General features: G+C 54.7%; 4 protein-coding genes across 4 annotated transcripts; 3 read left to right on the top strand and 1 right to left on the bottom strand.

Annotated features, from left to right (window-relative positions):
* Positions 1-1,072: 1,072 nt before the first annotated feature.
* GAD1 (Glutamate decarboxylase) lies at positions 1,073-2,871 on the top strand (the record flags this gene model as incomplete). The annotated part of the gene is made up of 3 exons (XM_036644182.1): positions 1,073-1,090; positions 1,142-1,380; positions 1,431-2,871. The coding sequence occupies 3 exons, from the start codon at positions 1,073-1,075 to the stop codon at positions 2,869-2,871; spliced, it is 1,698 nt and encodes a 565-aa protein (XP_036491162.1).
* A 463-nt stretch (positions 2,872-3,334) lies between these two features.
* rpr2 (Ribonuclease P protein subunit rpr2) lies at positions 3,335-3,877 on the bottom strand (the record flags this gene model as incomplete). The annotated part of the gene is made up of 1 exon (XM_036644181.1): positions 3,335-3,877. The coding sequence occupies one exon, from the start codon at positions 3,875-3,877 to the stop codon at positions 3,335-3,337; it is 543 nt and encodes a 180-aa protein (XP_036491163.1).
* Positions 3,878-4,585: 708 nt separating this feature from the next.
* On the top strand, positions 4,586-6,543 carry SUB2-0 (ATP-dependent RNA helicase SUB2; the record flags this gene model as incomplete). The annotated part of the gene is made up of 4 exons (XM_036644180.1): positions 4,586-4,811; positions 5,361-5,771; positions 5,823-6,441; positions 6,495-6,543. 4 exons carry the CDS (start codon positions 4,586-4,588, stop codon positions 6,541-6,543), a joined length of 1,305 nt encoding a protein of 434 aa, XP_036491164.1.
* Positions 6,544-21,092: 14,549 nt separating this feature from the next.
* Positions 21,093-23,169, top strand: pas1 (G1/S-specific cyclin pas1; the record flags this gene model as incomplete). The annotated part of the gene is made up of 2 exons (XM_036644179.1): positions 21,093-21,483; positions 21,542-23,169. The coding sequence occupies 2 exons, from the start codon at positions 21,093-21,095 to the stop codon at positions 23,167-23,169; spliced, it is 2,019 nt and encodes a 672-aa protein (XP_036491165.1).
* Positions 23,170-23,339: the final 170 nt, after the last annotated feature.

The raw sequence follows: 23,339 nt of genomic DNA, 5'->3' as shown, positions 1-23,339 counted from the left end.
CCAATCGGCGTTGCTGACCAGCAGCCTGTGTGTATGATCAAAAACTTTGTTATCCCAGAATATGCTCTTGAACAGAGCACCTAAGTCCTATGCCAAATTTCTCAATACATTGAAGCTTATGTATCCAGGAATAACTCGTAGTCAGATGATGCATCGACGTCGACGAGATGTGTTGGTTTCTGCCGGTGCTACTGCGCAACTGCAGCGCCAAGCCGGGACAGGACCCACCTGCCAGTGGATGGGCGGATCGGCGAGGCCCCTCAGGGAATTCACACTCACAGGCCACAGGCGCCGAATGCAGGCCGCAGCTTCAGGTACCTTAAGCTTTCAGCTCCAAATGCCGTCACTCATCATCGTGGATGGCTGGCCAAACCATCTGAGTATCGGTAGCTCTCATCCTCTCAGGCTTCCTCCAGACTGCGTCCAGTCAATGCTTCGGATGAAAACCACAGTCATCAAAATCAAGCTCCAACCTCCGGTTCTAACTTGACACGCAATTGCACTGCAGCAGCAGCCAGTGACAAGAGCACCGCAACGTCAGCAGGCGCCCAAACACCAGCTCCACCGGCAAAGTCGGCACCCTGCACCGCCCAAGCTCCACGCAGCAGCACAAGCTTCCATCATAACTGCCCCTGGCCTTGGCAGGAACCTGGAAGTCTGCGACTAAGAGTTCATCGCGATCTCTCCGCTCGCTCGGCCCGCGGGTACGTTACGAGCTAGAGCTAGTCTTTTGGGGCTGAAAGACATCTTTCTCAATGCATTACCAAACTTGCGACGACTCTGGGCCAAGGGGAGACCTCCGCGCTCCGCCCGGCCTGTGATATGTCGTCATTCATTCCTCATCATCCGGCCTGGCAAGCCGCGCACTCGTGTGTTTCCACGCCCAGCTAGCTGTCTGGAGGTGAGCTATGGAGCTTTGATCTGGTATTTAAGCCTCAGGGGACGGTGATCCCCCATTCTTGGCACACTTTGTCTGGACATCAATCCATCTCATTTTGACTTCGAAGTGAGATCTTACTGTGAAATCGACTCGTGATACCCATTGAAGAGCTTCTACCATACAACCGCCATCATGCCTCTCGCAAGCCATGTGAGTATCCTGCGTGAAGACATCGCAAGCACCTCCAACTGACAATTCTAGGTCAACCCGGAGGAGATCGTCCAAAGACTCCAAGCAACTCACATCACCCCTCCCGGGCACACGAACATGCGCAGCCATGCCACCTCGGCCCATATCCACCCTTTCGACTCTCGCTACACGTCCCAGATGAACATTCCCAAGTACAAGATACCAGAAGAAGGAGCTCCGGGAGATACCGTTTTCCAGATGATCAGGGACGAGCTTGACCTCGATGGCAAGCCGAACCTCAACCTCGCCAGGTAAGTCAGTAGCCCAGTGCAAATCATCATTCGTCACTAACACGGTTCAGCTTCGTGGGCACCTTCATGGAGCCCAACGCAACACAATTGATGCAAGAGAACCTCGCCAAGAACCTTTCCGACGCCGACGAGTACCCCGCCATGATGGACATGCACCAGCGCTGCATCTCCATCATCTCCCACCTCTGGGGCGTACAACCCGGCGAGAAGGCCCTCGGGTCAGCCACCACAGGCTCCTCCGAGGCCATCCACCTCGGCGGTCTCGCCATGAAGCGCAGATGGCAGCAGCGCAGGAAGGAGCAGGGAAAGGACGCATCCAAGCCCAACATTCTCATGGGCGCCAACGCGCAGGTCGCCCTCGAGAAGTTTGCGCGCTACTTTGACGTCGAGGCCCGCATTCTGCCCGTGAGCAAGAAGAGCCACTACTGTCTTGACGCGGATCTGGTGAGGGAGAACATTGACGAGAACACCATCGGCGTGTTCGTCATTCTTGGCAGCACATACACCGGCCACTACGAGCCTGTCGAGGAGATTTCCAAGATTCTGGACAAGTACCAGGAGGAGACCGGCATCGACATCCCCATCCATGTTGACGCCGCGTCTGGCGGCTTCATCGCCCCATTCACCCATGCCGGGGCAGGCGGAGGCGCAAAGTGGAACTTCGAGCTTCCCCGCGTGAAGTCGATCAACACTTCCGGTCACAAGTTCGGCCTCGTGTACGCCGGTCTCGGCTGGATCATCTGGCGCGACGAGTCCTACCTCCCAGAAGACCTCGTCTTCGAGCTGCACTACCTTGGCGGCACTGAGAAGTCCTTCACCCTCAACTTCTCCCGTCCTGGTGCGCAGGTTATCGTGCAATACTACAATCTCATCCACCTTGGCTTCGAAGGGTACCGCTGCATCATGGAGAACTGTCTCTCCAACTCGCGCCTGCTCGCTGACAGCCTTGAGGCGACAGGGTGGTACACCGTCGTCTCTGACATTCACCGCCCAGCGCCAGGGAAGGCTACGAAGGGTGCCGTAAAGTCGGCTGTCAACCAGGCTTCTGCTGCCGTTGGTGGCGGAGAGATTGCACCCGAAGAGACGTCGGCTGACTACGTTGCGGGTTTGCCTGTGGTCTCGTTCCGCTTGACAGATGAGTTCAAGAAGGATTACCCGCGTATCAAGCAGGAGACGATATCGCTTATGCTCCGCGCCAGGGGCTGGATCATTCCCAACTACCCACTACCGCCGAACGAGGAAAAGATTGAGATTCTGCGAGTGGTCGTGCGCGAGAGCATGACGTTTGACTTGCTTGAGCGTTTGCTGACGGATATCTCTGCCGTCACGGAGACATTGATGGAGAATGACGAGATTGACCTGCAGGTCTTGAAGAAGCACCACGGACGCAGGAAGGTGCGTGTCAAGAGTGATGAGGAGCATGAAAAGAAGCACGGAGTCAAGCAGGAAGTCAAGAACATGAAGGATGGTATTCACCGCGCGGTTTGCTAAATGCCCGCCGAACAGCGTAATAGCTTCTGGTCACTACATAGGCCACTTCAGCTTACAGAATGATTTAATGATTCAAAAACATACCACTCACTCAGTGGCATCCAAAATGTGATGAACAACTATCATTTGGCTCTTTGCCGGGGGTATCTTGACGTTGTTCGTGGCGAAGCTTAGAATTCTGATGCTTCTTTGCCACAGTGTCTCTGTGACTGATGCATTGGGTGATTGGACGCGAAAGCGACCTCTGATTGCGGTTCTTCCATCTTGGAAGCCGAAAGCGTGCTTTAGTTTGTCTCCATCATTCATGTCGACTCTGTCCAAGAGCATTGTGCAGCATGAGCGTAGACTCGCTCGCCAGTCAATGCTCCATCGTCACTGGTCTGTCTGCTTGCTGCCCATGACATGTCGTACTTTGCGGCGAAGTGCCGCCATAACTTGAAGACCGTCGGGGGTGAAGTACCTCTCAATCAGCTGCGGCCTGCTCATCCGATACCGCAGTCTCTGACTCCTTCATTTCCACGTCCTTGAGACTCTCCTCCACTGGCACTTCCTTGGGCTCCCGGAAAGGCCGCCTTTTTTGTCGTGGAGCGTTCACAGGGTAGCGCTTGGCATGGCCGCAGGACTTGCATCTGGTGACCATGACATCCGCCCAAGGCTTCTTGCCGCCCTTGCTTGGGTTCTCGACTGTAGTTACACAAGTCTTTCCTTCCACCAGGAGGGCGTCGCAGTACTTGCACATCGTCTGCTTTAGTGCTGAGCTGGGCCGAATTTGGGCCTTCAGAGAGACGGCTCGAATGTCGGAGATGAAGCGTCGAGCAAGCGTCTCGTTTGTGGTGGCATATTTGTCCTGGCTAGGCTGAGCGTCATCGTGGAGTTTCGCCGCGGTTGGCTTTGAGTTGGAGGTTGTTGGCTGCACTGTTGCTAAATAGCAGGCGGCTTGATGCAGGTACGACACCCGAGTGTATTGGGGCCGGTTTGACAAGCTCTCGCTTTTTGCCTTTGCCATTTTCGTCTCCCTGCGGCTTGTCAAGCGTTTCAAACAGTGAAAGGCATTGAGCGTAGTGTTGTGAGCAGAGTCAGTCTTGTCCAGGTCACCTTCACCATGAAAGTGGAAAAAAACACTGCAGGGGTTGCATGGATGGTGTGGGTGGTGGCCTTGAGTGTCTCCAGCAGATGGAGAGGTTCTAGGCTGCAGGGCGCAAGCTGCCCAGCCAGACAGCAAGCTGGACCAACCCCAGCGCAAAGGTTAACGCTACTGTGCTTGAGTCTGCATTTGCACTGTCCACATAAGCGGGTCCTGGTCACATGATGTCGCTGAACTCAGCCTCTCACACGCGAAAGCTTTTGACCTTGGGGCGCCCGCCTTACCTTCGTGTCTTCCAAGTTCCTGGTCCTTCCACATCAACCACGGCGCCTGCCAACTCGCCATCCAACCTTACTTCCTCCCCAATTGCCATCTGAATTTAATTCTCTCGCCCTCCGTGTTTTAAGGACCCGGCTAGCGTTTTCTTTCCACGAGCCGAACGACACCTTCCGACTTTTTCTCTTTTTTTTCATTCAGCAAAGCTAGGAGCTACCGCGCTGCTAGCCCGTCATCCTCTCCTGATCAACCCAAGAAGCTTGCATCGTCAGCCTCGGGTTCTTTCCTTCGCCACAGCCTTCTCGGCCGTTATTTCAATAATCTCCAGCAACGTCACCACCAGTAATCGACAACATGTCTGCTGAGGAGGATCTCATCGACTACTCCGACGAGGAGCTTCAGACCAACGAGACCGCGGCCGCCTCGAACGGAAAGAAGGCCGATGCTGCCGCCGCCGGTAACAACGTCGACAAGAAGGGCAGCTATGTCGGCATTCACTCGACCGGTTTCCGCGACTTCCTCTTGAAGCCCGAGCTTCTGCGCGCTATTGGCGATTGCGGTTTCGAGCATCCTTCGGAGGGTCAGTCCTGAGTTTATATACCCTAACCCATCATCATCCCCTCCCCTGTCAGCAAGCGTCCGTCCATCTCGCAAGCCCCAAAAGCCATCGAAATCGCCATCGAGGAAGTACCGAATCAAAAAGCGGGAGTCAGCTGGATATCCATCTTTGTACGGGCATTGCTCGACAATCCACCGGTAACAGGTGGATGATACTGCGGTCTTGAGAGAGGGGAAAGCGTGACAGCACCCCTCCCACCGCGCGAACACTACGGTGTTCTCGAGTACTCTACAGTCGCAATGGCACTGCGAGAGCTTCGCCTCTCGAGTGCCCGACTACTTCTGTGCCACGGTCGCGTGTCGCAATGGTCGCTTTCGCGCCGCAAGCACCGCGATCGTGCCATGCCCTGCCATCGTCACTTGTGACTGATGAGCGTTTCTTGTTTGTGGAGGAGAGTGGAAACATTCGACTCAACATGGCTTCTTTTGCGCAGATGGACGGGCACTTTGCACGCCCTCTACGTCACTTCTGCTCTTGGAACAAATATCTAACATCGGCGCGACCCAACAGTCCAGCAAACCTGTATCCCTCAGGCGCTTCTCGGTGGAGACATCATCTGCCAGGCCAAGTCCGGTCTGGGAAAGACTGCCGTCTTCGTTCTCACCACCCTGCAACAAGTTGAGCCGGTCCAGGGCGAGGTTTCCGTCTTGGTTATGTGCCACACTCGTGAGCTCGCTTTCCAGATTCGCAACGAGTACAACCGTTTCAGCAAGTACATGCCGGACATTAAGACTGGTGTCTTCTACGGTGGAACCCCCATCCAGAAGGATGTCGAGACGATCAAGAACAAGGAGACCTGCCCTCACATCATTGTCGGCACTCCCGGCCGACTTAACGCGTTGGTCCGTGACAAGGTTCTCCGCCTGGGCAGCGTCCGCATCTTCGTCCTTGACGAGTGCGACAAGATGCTCGATCAGATTGGTAAGTCAATATTCGCTCCCGCCGGCGAAGCTTTATAATAACAAGGATCAGACATGCGCCGTGACGTCCAGGAGATCTTCCGCGCCACCCCCACCCAGAAGCAGGTTATGATGTTCTCGGCCACCCTGTCCGACGACATCAAGCCCATCTGCAGGAAGTTCATGCAGAACCCTACCGAGCACTACGTCGACGAGGACACCAAGCTCACCCTGCACGGTCTCCAGCAGTACTACATCAAGCTCGAGGAGCGTGAGAAGAACCGCAAGCTCAACGAGCTTCTGGATGAGCTCCAGTTCAACCAGGTCATCATTTTCGTCAAGAGCACTCTGCGTGCGACCGAGTTGGACAAGTTGCTGAGAGAGTGCAACTTCCCCTCCATCGCCGTCCACTCCGGTGTCAGCCAGGAGGAGCGTATCCGCCGCTACAAGGAGTTCAAGGAGTTCAACAAGCGTATCTGCGTCGCCACCGACGTCTTCGGCAGAGGTATCGATATTGAGCGTATCAACCTGGCCATCAACTACGATCTGCCTGCCGACGCCGACTCCTACCTGCACAGAGTCGGTCGTGCTGGTCGTTTCGGTACCAAGGGTCTTGCCATCTCCTTCGTGAGCACCGACCAGGACAAGGAGGTTCTCACAGCTATTGAGAAGCGCTTCGAGGTCGCTCTTCCGTAAGTTTTGTCCGCTCTTCATACTGTGTGCATATGGCTAACACATTTCTCAGTGAGTTCCCCAAGGAGGGCATTGACGCCAGCACCTACATGGCTTCTTAAGCAAGTCGCCGGACGGTTGGGCCGGACTGGCCTGTCATTATGTTATTTCTAAAAGGGTTCTGGTATCGGGAATTTGCAAATTATGGTTGTCAGTGACGCACAAGAGTGGCCACAAGAAAAGAGACGAAGCTGCTTTCTCCGTGCAGATAAGAAAAGTCCATTGGCCTTTGCCGGCCTTTTGCAATTTGTACAGAGTAGTTATCACGGGAATCAAGACTGGATCGCCAAGTTCAAGTTATCTGTCATGTCGTTATGTGAGATGTATTAACACGTCACTTGATACTATCAGCCATGGGATGATTCACTAACTATTGTAGCAGCAGCTTCCACTGGCCACACAACCCATGACTTTCAACGTGCGGTGTCCGCTTAGGTAACTCGTGACAACAACTAGTCAGTCATGAAGCTGTGATGCTCCCGTCTTCGTCGGAGCGCGTCCGGAACATGCTGTTGTTAAGCACTTGCCAAAGGTAACTGTCATTTCTGCAATGTCTCGTTCAGCAGAGGTTGCCGCCTTCCTGGTCCTGAAGACCGTTTGCAGACGACGCGGTCTAGAAAATGTCCATCTTGTGAGCAGAGCTCTTGGAAGGCGGAACACTTGGCTTGCCATGAGCTATCACATACAAAAGAGAAACAGCGCTACATATCGATTTGGCCGTGTGAGACTGAGAGTAGACACATCGGCCATTGCACAATACATCGGGTTTAGCGGCGCAACGTGACGTGGCGTGCCAACCTCTTGTGCCGCACGCTCATTCTTGGAACAGAAAAACAACAATATACACGATCATCAAGACCAATCTGACAATATCGACCTAACAATAACGGGCCTTCTGTGTCCTCCCGATCCAGCATTCACTGCGCTACATGGAACCCGCGAGAATCCGCAACTGATGGCCAGGCAGCCGAGCACGCCGTTGTTGGGTTCCGGCTGGGATAAGCCGCAAGATTTGGCATTCACCCCCTTGGCGCAGGGCGTCGTGTTGTCCGCCATCGCCACTCCCGATGAAGACCTCCCAACCCGGTTTCTATGCCTCACGACCGGAGAGGTAGTGATGGGCATGGGTCGGGGACGGTATGCGATCATTTCCTACTGCTGGCAGCAGTGACCTGAAAGCTCGTCCCTCATCGATATCGTGAGCGATGTGCTGGAGGGAACGGGAATAGATCACGTGTGGATTGATCAGCGGTGCATCGAGCAAGGCAATATGAAGGACAAGGCAAGAGAAGTACCGCGCATGGGGGATTACTATAAACGGGCGGCATTGTGCGTGGCCCTGATCCCTGAGGTGGCCGGGTTGGGGATTATGTGGAACTCGACGCAACCACAAAACGCCATTGAACAAATATTCGACGGAGCAGCAACTGCCACACGAGTAGTCGAGTCGGTCTGGGGAAGCAGAGTTTGGACGTTCCAGGAAGCCATATTGTCAGAGCGTTTGCTCATCTTCAACGGAATGGGAGTCGTGAGTAAGGCTGATGTTGAGCGCGGGCTGGTGCTGATGCGCAGGAGGGAGGCTCTCACGAACCGAGTGATAGGCAAAAGTGAACTCTTCTTCGATCTGGCTACGCTGGAGGACGTGTATCATAATACATCACCTGCAGGAACGGCGACAGGCACGCTCTTCATGGAAGGCCTCCCCGAGAGGCAGGAGATAAAACTCAAGCATCTTCCAATCATATGACACTCAGCTGGCAGTAGGGCCTGCTCCGTTGTCGAGGATCATGTATATGGCTACTTGTCTCTCTGCTCCGACGGAGGCCGACTGCCGGTAGAATACGGGGTCGGCTTGGAGAAAGTGTTGGTACAGGTGCTGAGTTATGGCTCCTTGGACGCCAGTATATTGTCGGGGAACCCTTCAGGCGCACCCAGGGCATCTTGGCAGCCTGAAGTGCTCACGGCTCAGGGTCAAACACGGCTGGGCCGCTTACATCCTCTGGACCGCCAACAACATCTGGTCCTGGCGCCGGACGGTTCAGCTAGCGTGAGAGGGGTAGCATGCCGAGTAGAGGTAACAGAAGAAGAACTTGGAGAAGCGGTGATTTCGGTACAGAAGCAGCGTTGGACACTGGAGATTACTCAGGCCTGGCTGAGCAAATTGGGCAAAACGTTCGGCGCGTTCGGTGGGTTAATAGTGACTCCTGATCTTGAGAGTGAAGGGGGAGAGTTCCTGCTTGGAGAGGGCATCGTCCTACTCGGTGTAGCCTCTAGTGATGGAGCTTTTCACAGGATGGGATCGCTGGTGGTTCTTTGGAGCGGGGAGATAGTGGATGAGACCAAGGAATGACGGATAGAAGCCGCAATTAGCCCAGTCTTGCTGGGCTCATGACTGTGCCGTAAGAACGTGATATCGAAGGAAACTTCTCTATTCTTGTTTCACTCATTGAGTTATCACGCTTCATCAACATGACAAAAGGCCGCATGCGTGTGTCTAAACACAAAAAGGACTGACCGTCTGGTTCTAAATCAGCAAAAATACATACAACACCGGGCATTCGCCGGTCGTCACCGACCCGACTACTACTCCAGCCCTCACTGGCTTATCTATGGGAGAGCGGACGGGATCCCGAGTTCTCCAGTGGGTATGGTCGTATGTGATGGAAAAGCGTGATGGAGTCGTTCATATTGGTGGGCGACGGCTCGGATAGCGAAAACGCTGACACTGGCCAACCATCTCGATGGCTCGGAACTCAAAATTGCGACAAGGAGACGCTCTAGGCTATGAAAAAGTGAATTTTGACATTGAAATTGCTTAGAAAAAAAAGTGGATGAATCTAGATTGAGGTGAGGTTGATGTTCTTGTTCTTGAGCTTCCTCACCCTGTGAGGCTAGAAGCATGAGAAAGGCCGCTGCAGCCGGCAGTAGAATCTTTAAGAGCACAAACGGTATATGATGGTTCTGTAATCAAGCATTACCATCTGAGCGGATTCTTCAGGTAAACAGGCGGGATGCTGTGTACGTTCGTCGAGCTTCATGGCTCCGTTGCTATCCCTATCATCCCTGCCATCGTCTCTACCGCCGTCTCTCCTTCTTTAATATCAGATATTTACGCATGGAGAGTAAAACTGGTTCAATGCTGCTCCAGATTGCTGAATCAACGATCACAAGGAGAAGGAAATGAACCCGCTTTACAGATTCTCCTGAATGATCCTTCATCATGTTCCATCCGAATATAGCCCTTTTGCTATATTGAGACCAAAGAGGTTTAAATCACCGCCGTGATTATACCGTCACGTAAATTAGGCTGGCTTTCTTCGTAATATCTAGCGTTGCAGACGACAGGCTCTATGCTTGTCCACCCGTCTCCTATGAAGAACCGAGTCCATCAAAACCATCACAGCTGAGTCGGGTAAGTGTCCACCCTCTCCAACTAGACAGATATCTCTCCTCTGGACTTGCCGTATGAAGCTACTGAATCTTTCATCAGGGTGAAGAATACAAAACTCGGAGTACACGTAGCCTTCGTTATTCACAACAAGAAGTCTCTCTGCTCCAGTTGGTTCTTAACTTCATATCGAACGAATGCAGATTTCGTCACCAGCTCCCCAACTCCCACCTTTATCGAGTCTAAGTTCAAGGCATCAAGCATCATTCACAAAACAAAAAGTCAAAAGACTACCTGGCCCTAACTCTTGAGTCACCCAGCATCGCCACCTCCCAAGTTGGCCCCTTCCAGGTCACCCGAACACGATCCACGTCACCCAGGACGCACCAAAGGTTCTCAACCTCCTCTTTTCGTGTACTCATGACTGCAATTAGAGTTTTCAAAAGTCAACTTAGTAGAGCGACTTCCATGTCTTGAGTTGGCCTCGAACCTCAGTCGCCGTGGCAAGGGGCAAGTGATTAAGAAGAGTCAGGCGGCGGCCTCACTTTCCGACATAGCGCAACTCTCTCGATGATTCACAAACTCATCATTTGCCGCACACAGTCACTTCAGTCTCTATAACGCAACCTCTCGGGTTGAATCTTCCATGCTGCCTACTACTGCAACCCGGGAAGCATCCAGTGTCACAACCTGGCAGCCTGGCTCCTAGACACTGCTGGCTGTTCTGACATGAGAGCTCACAGCATCCAAACAGGCAGCCCTGCTGTTACAACATAAGGCTGTCGTTGTCAATGACTTTCTCGAATCAAAAGATTTAAATGTTCTCTCTGATGTATGAATGCGTGGTAGACAGATGACAATAGTGATGAAATGATGCCAGCTGAAATTGAGTGGTTTTAGAAGTGAGATCTTCTCACCGACAAGTCAGCCAGCCTGCATGCCTCAGAACCAATCAACCCTCATTTGCAGGATGTCACAACGTTGCAAGATATCTAGTGAGATGACGCTCTACAGCCTGCAGCATTTCATCCATGGACTGTAGTTGTTCATAAGTCTGCCTACGTATGACTTCGCGCCCGCCTTAGAAAAGCAAGCCAACCAACTTACCACCAATGTTTAATACAGCCTCGTCATGCCTGCGATCTCGGAGACGCATCGCAGCGATTCGTTTGCGATTCAGCCCTGACGACAAATCAGGCTGGAAACGCCTCGAGCTGAAGTTGCCTACATCTGCCTGTGATCCAACCCGCAGATGTCTAAGATGCCCTACGGCTCTGCATGTGCTGCAGGTCGCATACGACCCTCCACGTCAACAGACGCACGGCAAAACCCAGTCCGCAGTTTAATATCTGCAAACTCAATCCATAGACCTTTCTCTTTCTTCAATATGCAACATCTCGTCTATCGCCAGTCTGCCCTTCCACGTCAGTGGCTGCCGGCCGTTGGTGCCGTCTTAGCCAACACAGCCACACTGCAGAAGCGGGCGGGATATCGAGGCTGAGGACCGTCGACGACGTCTTTGCACATTCCGGTAGCAGTTGCGTGCTGCGGTCCTCGGACTACGAATCATGTGCAGGCAATACTCTCTGTACGGACCCGAAAATTGGCGGAAGACCCTGGAAACTTCTCAGAATAGGCCAGATAGCGGCTGCTGTCAACTGAGTCGTGCAAATCTGGGGCAGAGCTCACGCGGATGGCGCAAAGCGGGCCACCTTCTTCGTTGCATCGGACGTTTCCCCCATCTCATCCACTTGTTAACAACATTGTCACGTTAAAGAACAGATAGTCAAATGCTGATAAGTCTATCGTTGCCAGATTGCGGGAGATAGGAGGGGCCGATTTGGAAAAGAGTCATTTCGCGAGACACTGATACGCTGATAGATTGATATCGTGACCGGTGGTGACCTGCTTCACACCCCACAAGCCCGCACCACATCGGATTTCCCGCCACGATGTTCGCCGACACCGTTGTAGCCGTCGCGTCATTCATTTACCTGATAGGATTGCGCACACGAGTTGCAACCTGGCGTGTTCGAAGCAACAGCCGCGTGCATCGTGAAAATGACAGCGTGACTTGTTGAGAGCGTGTTCGCGACGAGTGCGGCTCCACCTTGAAAAAGTCCCCATTCGTCGAGCACTGGTGTTGAGCACTGGTTAGCAAGTTAAGCGATTGGGTCGGACTGGCGATACCCATGGCACTCCTAGGGGAGGATCGCGACGGGCCCAGGATTCTCGTCAGCCCGGGGGCCATAATTACGCGGGAAGGAATCTGAAGATGAGATGAGATTCACGCTGAGGACTCATGCAAGGCTACTCCAGCTGCCTGCGCGTGAAGAACTGAACAGACTATCCGTAGCGCGATGGCGGCCTGGGAGGTTGGTCTCATAGCCTGGGCGACTGTTGGAGAAACCGGAGGGGACGAAACAGACGTGACTGGCTGCTGCTCTGCTGTTCCCTTGGTGATGGTGCCTTACGGCTGGGGTCGATGAGTTCGCAGGCGGGTCATCGGTGGATGACATCCAATCCATGTTCGGTGTTGCTGCCTGCGCCAGGATTTGGGGGGCCACCCTTCTCCAGGGCCTTGGTGATCCCTCGCGCCATAGGGAAGTGGGTGAGGCCGGTCACCAGGAATAGAAGGAGCTCCATCGGGAACATGTCGATGATTCGCCTGGCGGAACCCGTCAGCCCCGTCAGCCTATGCAGGCATGTCTCATGGTCGGCGCCCGACTAACAGTGACCACCGCCGGCCTGCAAGCCTTGGGGGTCTCGTCCGGAACGGCCTCCGAAAACCCCATCTTCTGGCCTCGAGCCTCGCTGGATGACGACGGCAAGGTAAGGGCCGGTTGTTGGCCTCTTCGACCCCGGATTTCTAGTTCTAGATGCGTTGACGCTCTAGAGCTGAAGGGTCACGCGAGACTAGCTGTCAAAAGTCTCGACATTTCAGCTTCATGTTGGCCGTGGAACCCCGCCAGATGGCTGCGCCGCCGGCGCCAAGCTGGCATCGACGTCCTCCGGAGGCTTCTGTACTGCATAGTAGACAGAGGGGGCGAGGCGCTAGTCTCTAGTTGATTGATTGCTGTATGACAGTTTGCGCTTCCTCACAGCAGAGGCCATCCTCATGACCGACGCTTCCGGGGTGGCGGATATTCCCTCCCCCCTTCTTGGCTTACATACTTGGACGGGCCGTGTAGAGCGCAAAGACCTCGTCGTGCCCATCAGAGAACGGCCCGGTCGGAGGCAAAGTGAGGGGTCCGCCACCGAACAAAACGTCACGGTCAACACGCCTTATTCGCCAAGTGTCGGTTGATGAAGGTGGCCAGAAAGTCACCGGTCCCCTTGTAACTCTTGTCCATGGAGAAAGGGCCCGTCCCCCGCGATCGGTGATTACAGATGATGAGCATCGGCGAATAACAGATGCTCGATTTGGCATCCGGTCTCTCAGTGGGGCTACCTTGACGGAATATCACCAGACAAATCTGTCCACCAGCATCTTAATGTGTAAGGCACCACGCTCCTCCGCGTACTAGTGACGAACACGTCGAAGATCAGGTCACGTCGTTTGACCATCATTTCATCCAGGTTGATCGGTCCCCGGCTGCAAATTATCGCCCTGCAAACCCAGCGGCATGTGTCAGGTCTTGCTGCCTTAGTCATGATTTGGTAGAGGTTATTGTGTGCTTCGCTCGGATAGACTCTTGGGCGGTGCTGAAACCCAACCGAATTCGCGGAGAGGAGATCATCTTCCCATTAAGGGGTGCCACCTAGGCTAGAAGTGAACGATCTTCTGGAAGCATACCTTTTTAGACCGCTCGAGGCCTCTGGAGGCCTTTGAAGGCTTTTGGTTGGCCTAGAACTGCCGATTTTTTCCAGTAGGCAGCAAATATTGTCTCGGCCACCCCTTTGGTGTGTCGCACTCGCGCCATCTTGTGCTTTTTCTCGTGTTGGTCATGAATGAAAATTTTCTTCAACACTGGTGCAATATTGAAGCTTGTACGAATAGCACCATATTGGTTCCTTCATCTTCCGCCAGCGCACGACGGTCCCGGGATTCTTTCGTGGTCCGTCGACTGAGTCGTGCGCATCAGCCGCGCGGCAAACAGCGGCGGCGGTTTCTTTCTTCTTCCCGGCGGATGTTTTTTAGTGCTTGAGAGCTGTGTTGGATTGATCTCTCAGCGTCAAGAAGCCGTTTAAGCACAGACTTCTGCAGCTTGCATTATGTTCATTTCGAGTGTTGCAATACGGGAGCGAGTCCGAATAACCGTAGATGTTCATCAAGGTCTACCGGCGACACCTATCGATAGGTGGGCGGAGGCATACTTGCAGGAAAGGGCTGCCAGACAGACTCCAGTTCTGCCTCGTAGTTGTCGCTATCGTGGGCACCGCGCTATCTCTTCCATACTCTGTAGTCCGAGGAGAGCTGAGGGCCAGGCCAGGAGAAGTTGAGTCATCGCAGGAATCAGTTGACTGTATGCGACCGCCTATTGGGCAAGGCCGTCACGGACTAGGGAGTTGGGAACCGAAGTCCACTTGGGTACACTTCGGTGGTCTCGCAGGTAGGCCATCAGGGGCCTTCCACAACAGCACCGTCGATTTTGAGTGCTTGCAGCAATACCCGAAACTTCGGAGGTTTGCTCTGACGTGAAAACGCACTCCGTTCTGGCCATTTCACGGAGGCAGTCTCTCGGGCGAATCAGACTTTACGGTGAATACTGTGAGATAATGCTTATCTGACAGCACGACGCCCTCGTCGACGCTGCCCCCCTCTTCATCACCGCCCTGATTGCTAGCCCTTGTCACCGACCGGCAATCTGAGCTCGTTGGCCTGCACGAAAGGCGGTGATGCTGGCGTTGATGCCCAGTCGTCCAATCGTTGTCTGCCGCGGGGCGGAGCGGGGGAGGCTGCGACGATGACTGAAGGTGTGTGACATGGCAACACCATTTGGTGAAGGTGCAGAACCTGCAGCTTGCAGTGGGATTGCAGCGGTGCCTGTGAACACACACAAGGGAGGAGGCACCAGATGACGGCATGTGTTCTTGGAAGCGAGCAGGCAGGAAACGTCGCCCACCCTCCATTTCGTTGCAAAACTTGATGCCATTCCCAGCCCCCAACTTCTAGAAATTTCTTGCCCCTCGGAGGAGTTGTGATAGGGGATAAGCCATTTTGTGGTGTTGGTCAAGGTTTGACATGGCCACAAGCAACAGGGTCTTTCTTGGCCATGTGGGAAATGCTCGACATCTTGCTGGAAAATGATGCCAAAGTTTGCAGGCTCGGTACGAATCGGAATGGATCTCGTGCTCGCTGGGTCGAACTGGCGGTCGGTCTCTCGCGCGTCCACTCCCAGTCATTTTGCTGCACAGGCGCAGTCCGGCGGGCGAGACGAACCAGTACATGCACTCCGAGTATCAGACTCGACAAGGCTAGCAGGATCAAGCGAATGAGAGAAGCCCATTTGAAGACGGGAGCCGGATGGAGTTTGGCACTCATTGGACCCATGTCTCCTGTTAGCGTTATGCTTCAAAGCAAATGACTGCCTCCCTGCTGTCTCTGCTACGGACATTGCGGTGTTCTCGGATACCTCGTGGGGGGTACCACCAGCGCAGTGGATGATTTGTGCACTTGGTGCATTCAGAGTGTTCGTCGAGATGAAGATATGCAAAGTGTGGAGGTTAACACGCAAGTACCAGCCGGCGCGTTCCAGTGTGATTGACCTCATGAGGTGTATCAGAGCTGTGGCCCAGGATGTTTTGTAGCGTCTATTTGGAGCTCAAGCCAGGACATAGCTGGGTGTCGAATACAGGGCAACCTGTGCATTGAAATGCGTTCTGTGTCTCCGACGGCAGCGTGCTCGCGAAGCTGTGGCCATGCTCCGATTATGCGCCAGAAGGTGAAGCATTCTCCTGGAGGGTGCAGCGAGGTACAGACGCGGATGCGCAGATGAGGAGACAATGACGGGACGCTCGGGTCGTGGGTGGGAGATGACGGCCATATCGAGATGAAGGATTATTTCGCATTGAAGCATTTGGTGGAGCAGAACACAGGCGATACGTAAGGTGCTCAGCATGTTTGTGACAAGTGTGGCTGAATCCGTCGGCCGCACATTTCCCTTTTCCCAGGGCTCCCGAGACGCCCACGGTTTACACGCGGGGGGAGATGATTAAGGCGCTCGGTGATTACGGGACGCTGACTCTGGCGGCTGACAAAGGGTGCGTACGAGGTACCGTATTCGTAGGTAGGCGTTGATGCCGATGGCGCGCAGGACGGAGAAGACGGCTTTCCCATTTCCCATGGGATTGGGCGCGTAACCGCATCGCATCCGTAAGCAATTGATCGGACTCTTAATTCTCGATGCCTCGATCTCTCCCAAAAGCAGCAGCGAGCAGCGTCTCAAGCGGGGTCGTGGCGGAATTTAGGGGGCGCATTCGGTGTTTCGGGGGCTGAATACCCACTGACGGAAGCCCGCGTTCGCCGGAGAGGTCCCAGCGCGCTTGCGAGACAGCAAGAGCGACCGCGACCGCGTGCCAGTCAGCAGGGTCCATGACAAAGATGAGCGAGGCTTTGTGCTGTGAGCCCCGTAAGGTTGGCGAGGTAAGGTACCTTAAGGTAGACGACCCTCGGCTCTGTCTACCTATCCCCCACTGTCCCAGTCCAAGGCTTGCAAGACGGAGGCTTGTCATCACAGGCGCAGGCGCAGACGCAGCCGTGGAGGGCATGGAACAGCGTGTCATAGGCGCTGAGCCACTAGAGATTCAGCAGTGACCTCACCGCCGTCTTTCCAAGGCGGCTTCGTGAGGTTCCCTGAATTCCAGGCCAGCTCAGGACCCGTTCAGTGACCAGTGTGGCCCGGCACCTGTGACTGGACCCTTCACTCTGGATGGATACCGCCAGATGGAGCTGCGTGGTCGACCTCGGTACAAGTGCCGTCGGTTCACGAAGAACACCCCGAGCTGCGAAATTGGGTGATATCAGCGGGGGGGCGCGATGACGGATCCGTAGCAAGAGCGCGATATGTCGCAGCATTCATCGTTGGCGGCCAGCAAAGCGAAATCTGGAGCTTTGGCCAGGAAAGACATGCCCCTCAGTTCTGCCAAACGTTGAAGTGTGTGTCTGCGTGCTAGCACCGGCATCTGTGGCAAGCGGTTTCTTGCTGTCCTCCTTAGTCAAGGCAGCTAAGGTAATCGGGAGCGTCGCGGTTGGCTGAGCTCTGCTGGCCAAAGCTTGAGGGTGTGGGTGGCATGATGGCACGCGGGAGACGAGTGAAAATTTGGAGGCGAAGCTTGACCAGCTGTGGCGAGACTTGGGGCAAGACAACAGCTGTTGTCAGTCCATTTGTGTCGATATTGCCTCGTCTGTCCATGTCGATGTCCGTGGCATGGCGTGCAATCCGCCGGAGGAAATGAGATGGATGCTGACGGCCGAGCTCGTGATACCTTCATCGGCTTGGCCTGGGACAATGGCCATCCCTCGCTTCTGGCTCCTCACACCTCGTACGGGAAACACCAACTGCTTCAACCACGGGATGCCAAGCGAGCCGCAGTTGCGCATGCTGCCTGCGAAGCTGTGGCCATGCCTTGCTGTTGCTATAATGATTAAAACCGACGGTGTTATGGATGGGCCCAAACAAATGTTGGAGGGTGGGCGGGATGGATGGGACGGCGAGCAAAATCGATACTCGTTGTTGGGTTGGGGTGTCGTGGAGTCGTGGTCGTGGGCGCATTTGCGGTGGCGCGGAGGGTCGGTCACCATCGATGACTCTTCTGCCTCCTTTTTTTTTTTTTTTTTTTTTTTTTTTTTTTCTTCCCCTTCCCCTCTCCCATCCTGCCTCGTTGGTCCGGGGCTGGGCAACTACGCCAGCCTCTGACCAGCAGCAGTTTGCCAAAATTCACAAAGGATGGGCTTCTCAGAGAGAAGGTGTGGTGCTGTCGCACATTACTGGTTGTACAGTCTTTTAGACTTGGCGAGGCTAGTACAAATCCAGCAAGGTCAGACAGGTCGAGCCAATCAAATAACAGGGTGCGATGAGCGCAGCCAGGTGGTCACGGAATAAGCCAGAGCCAAAAGGCAAGAACAACCAGCCAGCAAGGGCAGTCCAGGGTTGGGCAGGATAGAGAAAGAGAAGGACGCAAATGCAAAAGGTTCAGGCACAGAGCTACGAGAGTCTCAAACCCAAAGGAAAGGACAGATAATGCATGGAAGGTCATCGAAGGCGGATTTGGTTGGAGAAGACATATACCTTGGGCATGCCTTGGGCTTGGGTCAAGTGGGAATGGCAGAAGCAGCGGTACCTTAGGGATAGCCCAGCAGCCCAGGGCTGTATTCTCGGTAGGTGCTTGCCATACCCAAAGTGCCGGATGTGAAGACCTGAATGAGCAAGCAGAGGGGAAGGGAGGAAACCTGAAGAAACATGGCTAGACGTGTGGGGTCGAGGGATGCAGCTGCTAGGTGCGTATGACGGTGAGCGTAAGAGGGAAAAAGAGAGAGAAAGAGGAGAAGAGAATACTCGCAGGCATTCAGCCAGCAAGCAAGCAAACTGGTGGACATCAAGCTCGCTCGACGTGAGAGTGTGAGTAACACCACCATTACCCCCATGAGTGAGGAGACCCAAGGGCCAAGACTGACAGTCCTGCCAGTCAAGAGTGAGCTGTGAGTGCGAGGAGAGAGCAGAGAAGTGGGTACGTATTCTTTTTTTTTGGTTTTCGATGTGCCCCTCACTCCGGGAAAGAAGACGAGCGGACCCACTATTCAAGGCGGCGAGACACCAATCACGACGCGCTTGAAGAAAAGGCAGTGGACGGATGCTGAGACTTGCTGGGTATCCGGCTGCATCCCGTCCCCCCGTCTGCTGCGCTGCCCTCCCACCCTTCCAGTTCCACGTTCCCAAGCCCAAGGCAAAAAGGTGCCCTGGTTGAAATGTACCACTGCCAGACTGTACCTCCGGCTGCTACTTGTCGCTGGCCAGTCAGCAACCCCCAAATAGCAGCGGCAGCCAGTGGCGCCAGTGGGAAGCAGGTGCCAGTTCACTGCACCGACCTCCGTCGCGCTGCAAGTGTTCTGCATTGCGACTCTGGAGCTGTAGGTACACTCTCCAAACGGTACCTGGCCTCTGGAGAGTGCCTGGCCTTGGACGGGTTCCCTTGGCCGTACCGCATCTTCCTGGCGTCCAAGGCATTCAAAACTATCGCCGCGCCCACATCGCCGTGCACTTGTGTCCTCCCCCCCTTCCCTTCTTGCTCTATCGAACTCACGCCGCCGCAATGTTCGATTACCAGGTCTAAATCAGTACGACAGCGACTCTCCGAAGTCTGCTAGACGTGCCTCCTCTCAGAATATCTGAGAAGAGACTCTAGACCAATCTCCGCTTATTCCTTTGTATCTTGCTTTATGGTTTCTGCAATCATCGCCTCGCACCTCTCTCCTCTCTCCATCTCCGTGTCCTAATTGCCGGATCACCCTCGCACGCAACACCCGCCGTCAAGAGTCATCTCGGTCACCCTCGGTCACGTTACTCACCCGGACCAAACCACCAAAAAACTCACCCGAAATCATCACCACACCCAGCACCAGGCCCTTTTTGTAAATCGCAGCGGCATTCACTTGTTCCTTGCGACTAACTAAAGGCACCCACCGGATATATTCCATTTTCAGCTCAACGCCAGGCACGAACAAGCAGGCTTCAACTCCCTCGCCTTGGGTTTTATTTTGGACTAGACCTCGGACTGCAGCTCAGCTTTTCGAGTCACCATCATCGACGCCCGACGAAGCCAACACCAGCTCTGCTGCCTTCTCATCATCTGTTACTCATTTCTTACTACCTTACACACCCCGATACGATACCCTGCGCGCCATCCTTTTGTCCTTACCTTATACTCATTCTTTAATCATCACTGCCCGAGCAACTCACTCACACGACGATTACGACTCATCCTTCCAGCAACAGGAACCTGGTCTTGCTCACCCGCTGACCCAGCACTTCCTTCGCCACAATCCGCCTGCAAATCGCCAAGAACCATCTCCATTCGAGAAGACTTCCGCCGGTAACTGCACCGCCCTCTCTCCCCAAGGTCAGTAGTTTGGTCTGCCTGCACAGCATCGGGCCAGCTAAGCAAGCGAGCATACACGCAGCCTTTCGCAGTCTGCTTTGCTGTGCTTTGCTTTGCGTAGCTACCCGAGTCCCTCTTTTTTCCGTTCCCTCTCCTCGTTGGTTGCCCTTTGCCTCTCTGCCACTCCGGCCCAGCCCACCCCCCAAAAAAAGCCACCCACCGATCACGCACTCGGCCTGGCCACTCAGACAATCCCAATACCCAACACGCCCCCCTGTATGGTCGGGCTTCCCTAGGCTGCCACTCTGCCACTCTCCCGCACTCTGTGCTTTTTCCCCCGTCACCTTGCCTCCTCACCCCCAAAGTTCCCTCTTCTGCCTGCCCTGCCTATCCTGTACTGCCAGTTGGGACCACCTGTCTCGGCGGCAACGAACCAGGTACACCCCTTCGCCACTTGAGCAACCTGGAAGAGTCATCCACCAGCTGGACAAGACTTGAGCCACAAGGGGCCCTCCGACTTCGTCACGCCAGCATGTCGCCCCTCTGAACACGTTCGAGATCGCATGCCCAAGGCCAAAGGCAAAAGAGTCACACCTCATCCCACCTACCTTGGATATAACCTCGAGGGCCAGCCACACATCATCGTACCTGCATATTTTACCCTCACTTTCCCATCTCTCCTCTCCTCTCCTCTCCTTACCTAACCCTCCCGACTCCGACCTCGCCCACCATCACCAACTTCACACCCATCCACCTCACTTACACCAACATCACCACTTAACTTGTCGCATTCGCCCACTTGATCGCATGGTGGCTATGCAGTAGCTCACCATTAAACCAGACCAATCTCCCCTCTTATTAGAAGCATTAAACCAACGATGCCTCTGATCCGAAACGCGAAATCTACTCCAGTCGCCCGTCTCGCCTCTTCTTCCGGTTTGATCCTTCGTGTACAGTCGGCTGTGGACATTTGCGTCTAGAAGCCGCCTTCCATATCTACGACTTTAAAGGACTTTGCAGCAGTTTGCATACACTGCTGTGAGGTTCGCGTTCCCGATACGGTACCACGATCTGATTATAACGAACCTTCCACGGTTTACCCGGTTGACTTAGCTTGACGGCGACTGGAGTATCCTCCATAACACGAATTCTCCAACGCCGATAACCCCACATTATACACCCAAGATGAAGTACGTCGACAATGATTCGTCGGCTTTCATCAGCACCTACCGAAACGACACCTACAGCTCCTCAGTAGAATCCTTGGCGTCTGCCTCCTCGGGTTCTGTCTGGTCCGCTGTCTCCTCCCAATCATCCACCTCCACCTCGCCCACCAACACCTTCGACTCCGATTCCGCCGATTCATACTGCCTTTCACGGTCCGTTACGCGCGACACTGCGGTCAAGTTCACCAGCCCTTGGGCGAAGCGATCCGTTCAGCAGGCCCCTGTTGCGGTTCCTGCCGAGTTGCGCCAGAATCCCAGACGGACCAGTGCAGGCGCAACCCGTGGCGCAGCTCCCCCGCCACTCGTTCGCCAAGCCGAGCGCAAGGTCAACTTTGTCGATAACCTCGTCGGTAAGCAGCAATAACAGCAAAAGTGCGATCATGATGTTCCCTAACCCGGTTACCCTAGATTCATCGACCCAGATTGTCGAAGCTATTTGGCCCTTGTCCTCCGCCGTCTGCCGCAATGAGCTGGGTAACAAGGCGGTCTTGCCGCTGCGCACCTTCATCCAAGAGACTCTGCGACGCTCGCGCACCAGCTACTCCACCCTGCAGGTCGCTCTCTATTACTTGATTCTCATCAAGCCCCACGTCCCGAAGCATGACTTTACCATGGAACAGCCCGACGACAAGCACGAGTGCCGCGCCCTTCAATGCGGCCGCCGCATGTTCCTCGCCGCGCTTATCTTGGCTTCCAAGTACCTTCAAGATCGGAACTATTCCGCGAGAGCCTGGAGTAAGATTTCAGGACTCAACACGGCAGAGATCAACCAGAACGAGATCGCTTTCCTACTGGCAGTTGACTGGAAGCTGCACATCACCGACGAAATCTTCCAGAGATGGACCGACATTGCCCTGAAGTACACGCCTCCTTCTCCTCCCGCCCCCGGAACTTCGGCGCAATGGTACGCTCAGCAGAGCTCAAACTGGAAGATGGTCATCCTCCAGCTCAACCCCGAGCTCGACAACATTGAGGGTTTGATTCCTACCGCCAACCTCACTCCTAGCCCTCGTCCCGTGGCTCGTCACCGCAGCATGCTGGCAGCCACCCAGGACTCGCTGGCCATGAGTGGCACTTGCGGCTTGGGATTTGATTCGGCGGAGCTCACTCCGACCCCGCGATCTTTCCACACCCCCACCATCATGGAGCCTACTCCGGCCGCTGTATATACTCCTGGTCGCCTGGCTCCTGCTCTCGGTCTCCTTCCCACCCCTCGCCTCACTCCCCAGTCGAGCGGATACAGTACTCCTGCTGTGAGTGCCTCCAACCTCGGCAAGGGTGCTATGGGTCTCGCCATGGCTCAAGCCTCGTGTGTCACTGCTGCTCAGTGTCTGGATCGCTGGCCTATCGCCAACACATCGTCGCCCCAGGGTTACTGCCCCGTCCGTCGCTCGTCTCTCGCCAACTCAATCTCGACTGCCTCCTCACCCGAATCGATGGTTTCTGATTCGTCACGCACCTCCCGCTCCTCCTCTATCTCGTCTGCTTCATCACTGGTTAGCGCGCCGGCTCCCAACTTGGGTGTTCAGGCGCGATTCCGGTCTGCGAAGCTGTGCAATGAGAGGGTTAGCTTGAGGCCGACAATCACATCGGTTCCTGAGGACTACGAAGAGCATTGCATCACCTCGTCTCCTGAGTCTTACACCGGCCCGGTGGGTAGACTTGGAGAGATGTCTTTGGAAGAGATGGCTCACGACCCTGCTAACGATGCTGCGCGCGCGCTTCAAGAGCTGCAGAACTACCGCACCGATGGAGCCACCCCAACTGCCTCGGCCTCGCGCAAGCGTGCCCGTGGCGTCTCCATCATTGACAGTTCGCTTCAGGAGAACGTCAGGGACATGCTCTCTGGCAACTTCTCTGGCAAGCAATGGTCGCAATCGCTGGTTCGCCTCCGCGCTGGCCAGATGACCCTGCCTGACCGGAGCTCAAAGCGCGTTTGCTGTGCGACCGAGGCTACTCCAGCCTACGAGGCTTCATCACTTCACTCGATCGGCGGATACCGCGGACCGGGCATGTGGGAGGGAATTCTTAACTGAGCAATGGTTATACAACCCTTCCAAGATACCCTATGGGCCAAACGTCAAATCAAACTTGACCTTCTTGTGCAATATCCTCCATTTCCTTTGTCAGAACGAAATAACGGGGGCGGTGGGGAACGGAAAGAGCTTTGATACCACCTTGGCGGTACATCAAGTCTTTTAGAAGC

The sequence above is a fragment of the Colletotrichum siamense genome, assembly GCF_013390195.1.
Source record: "Colletotrichum siamense strain Cg363 chromosome Unknown KSG_Cg363_contig08, whole genome shotgun sequence".
Taxonomy (NCBI): domain Eukaryota; kingdom Fungi; phylum Ascomycota; class Sordariomycetes; order Glomerellales; family Glomerellaceae; genus Colletotrichum; species Colletotrichum siamense.
The sequence above is the reverse complement of the archived record's forward strand: the minus strand, read 5'-3'. Positions and strand labels throughout refer to the sequence as shown.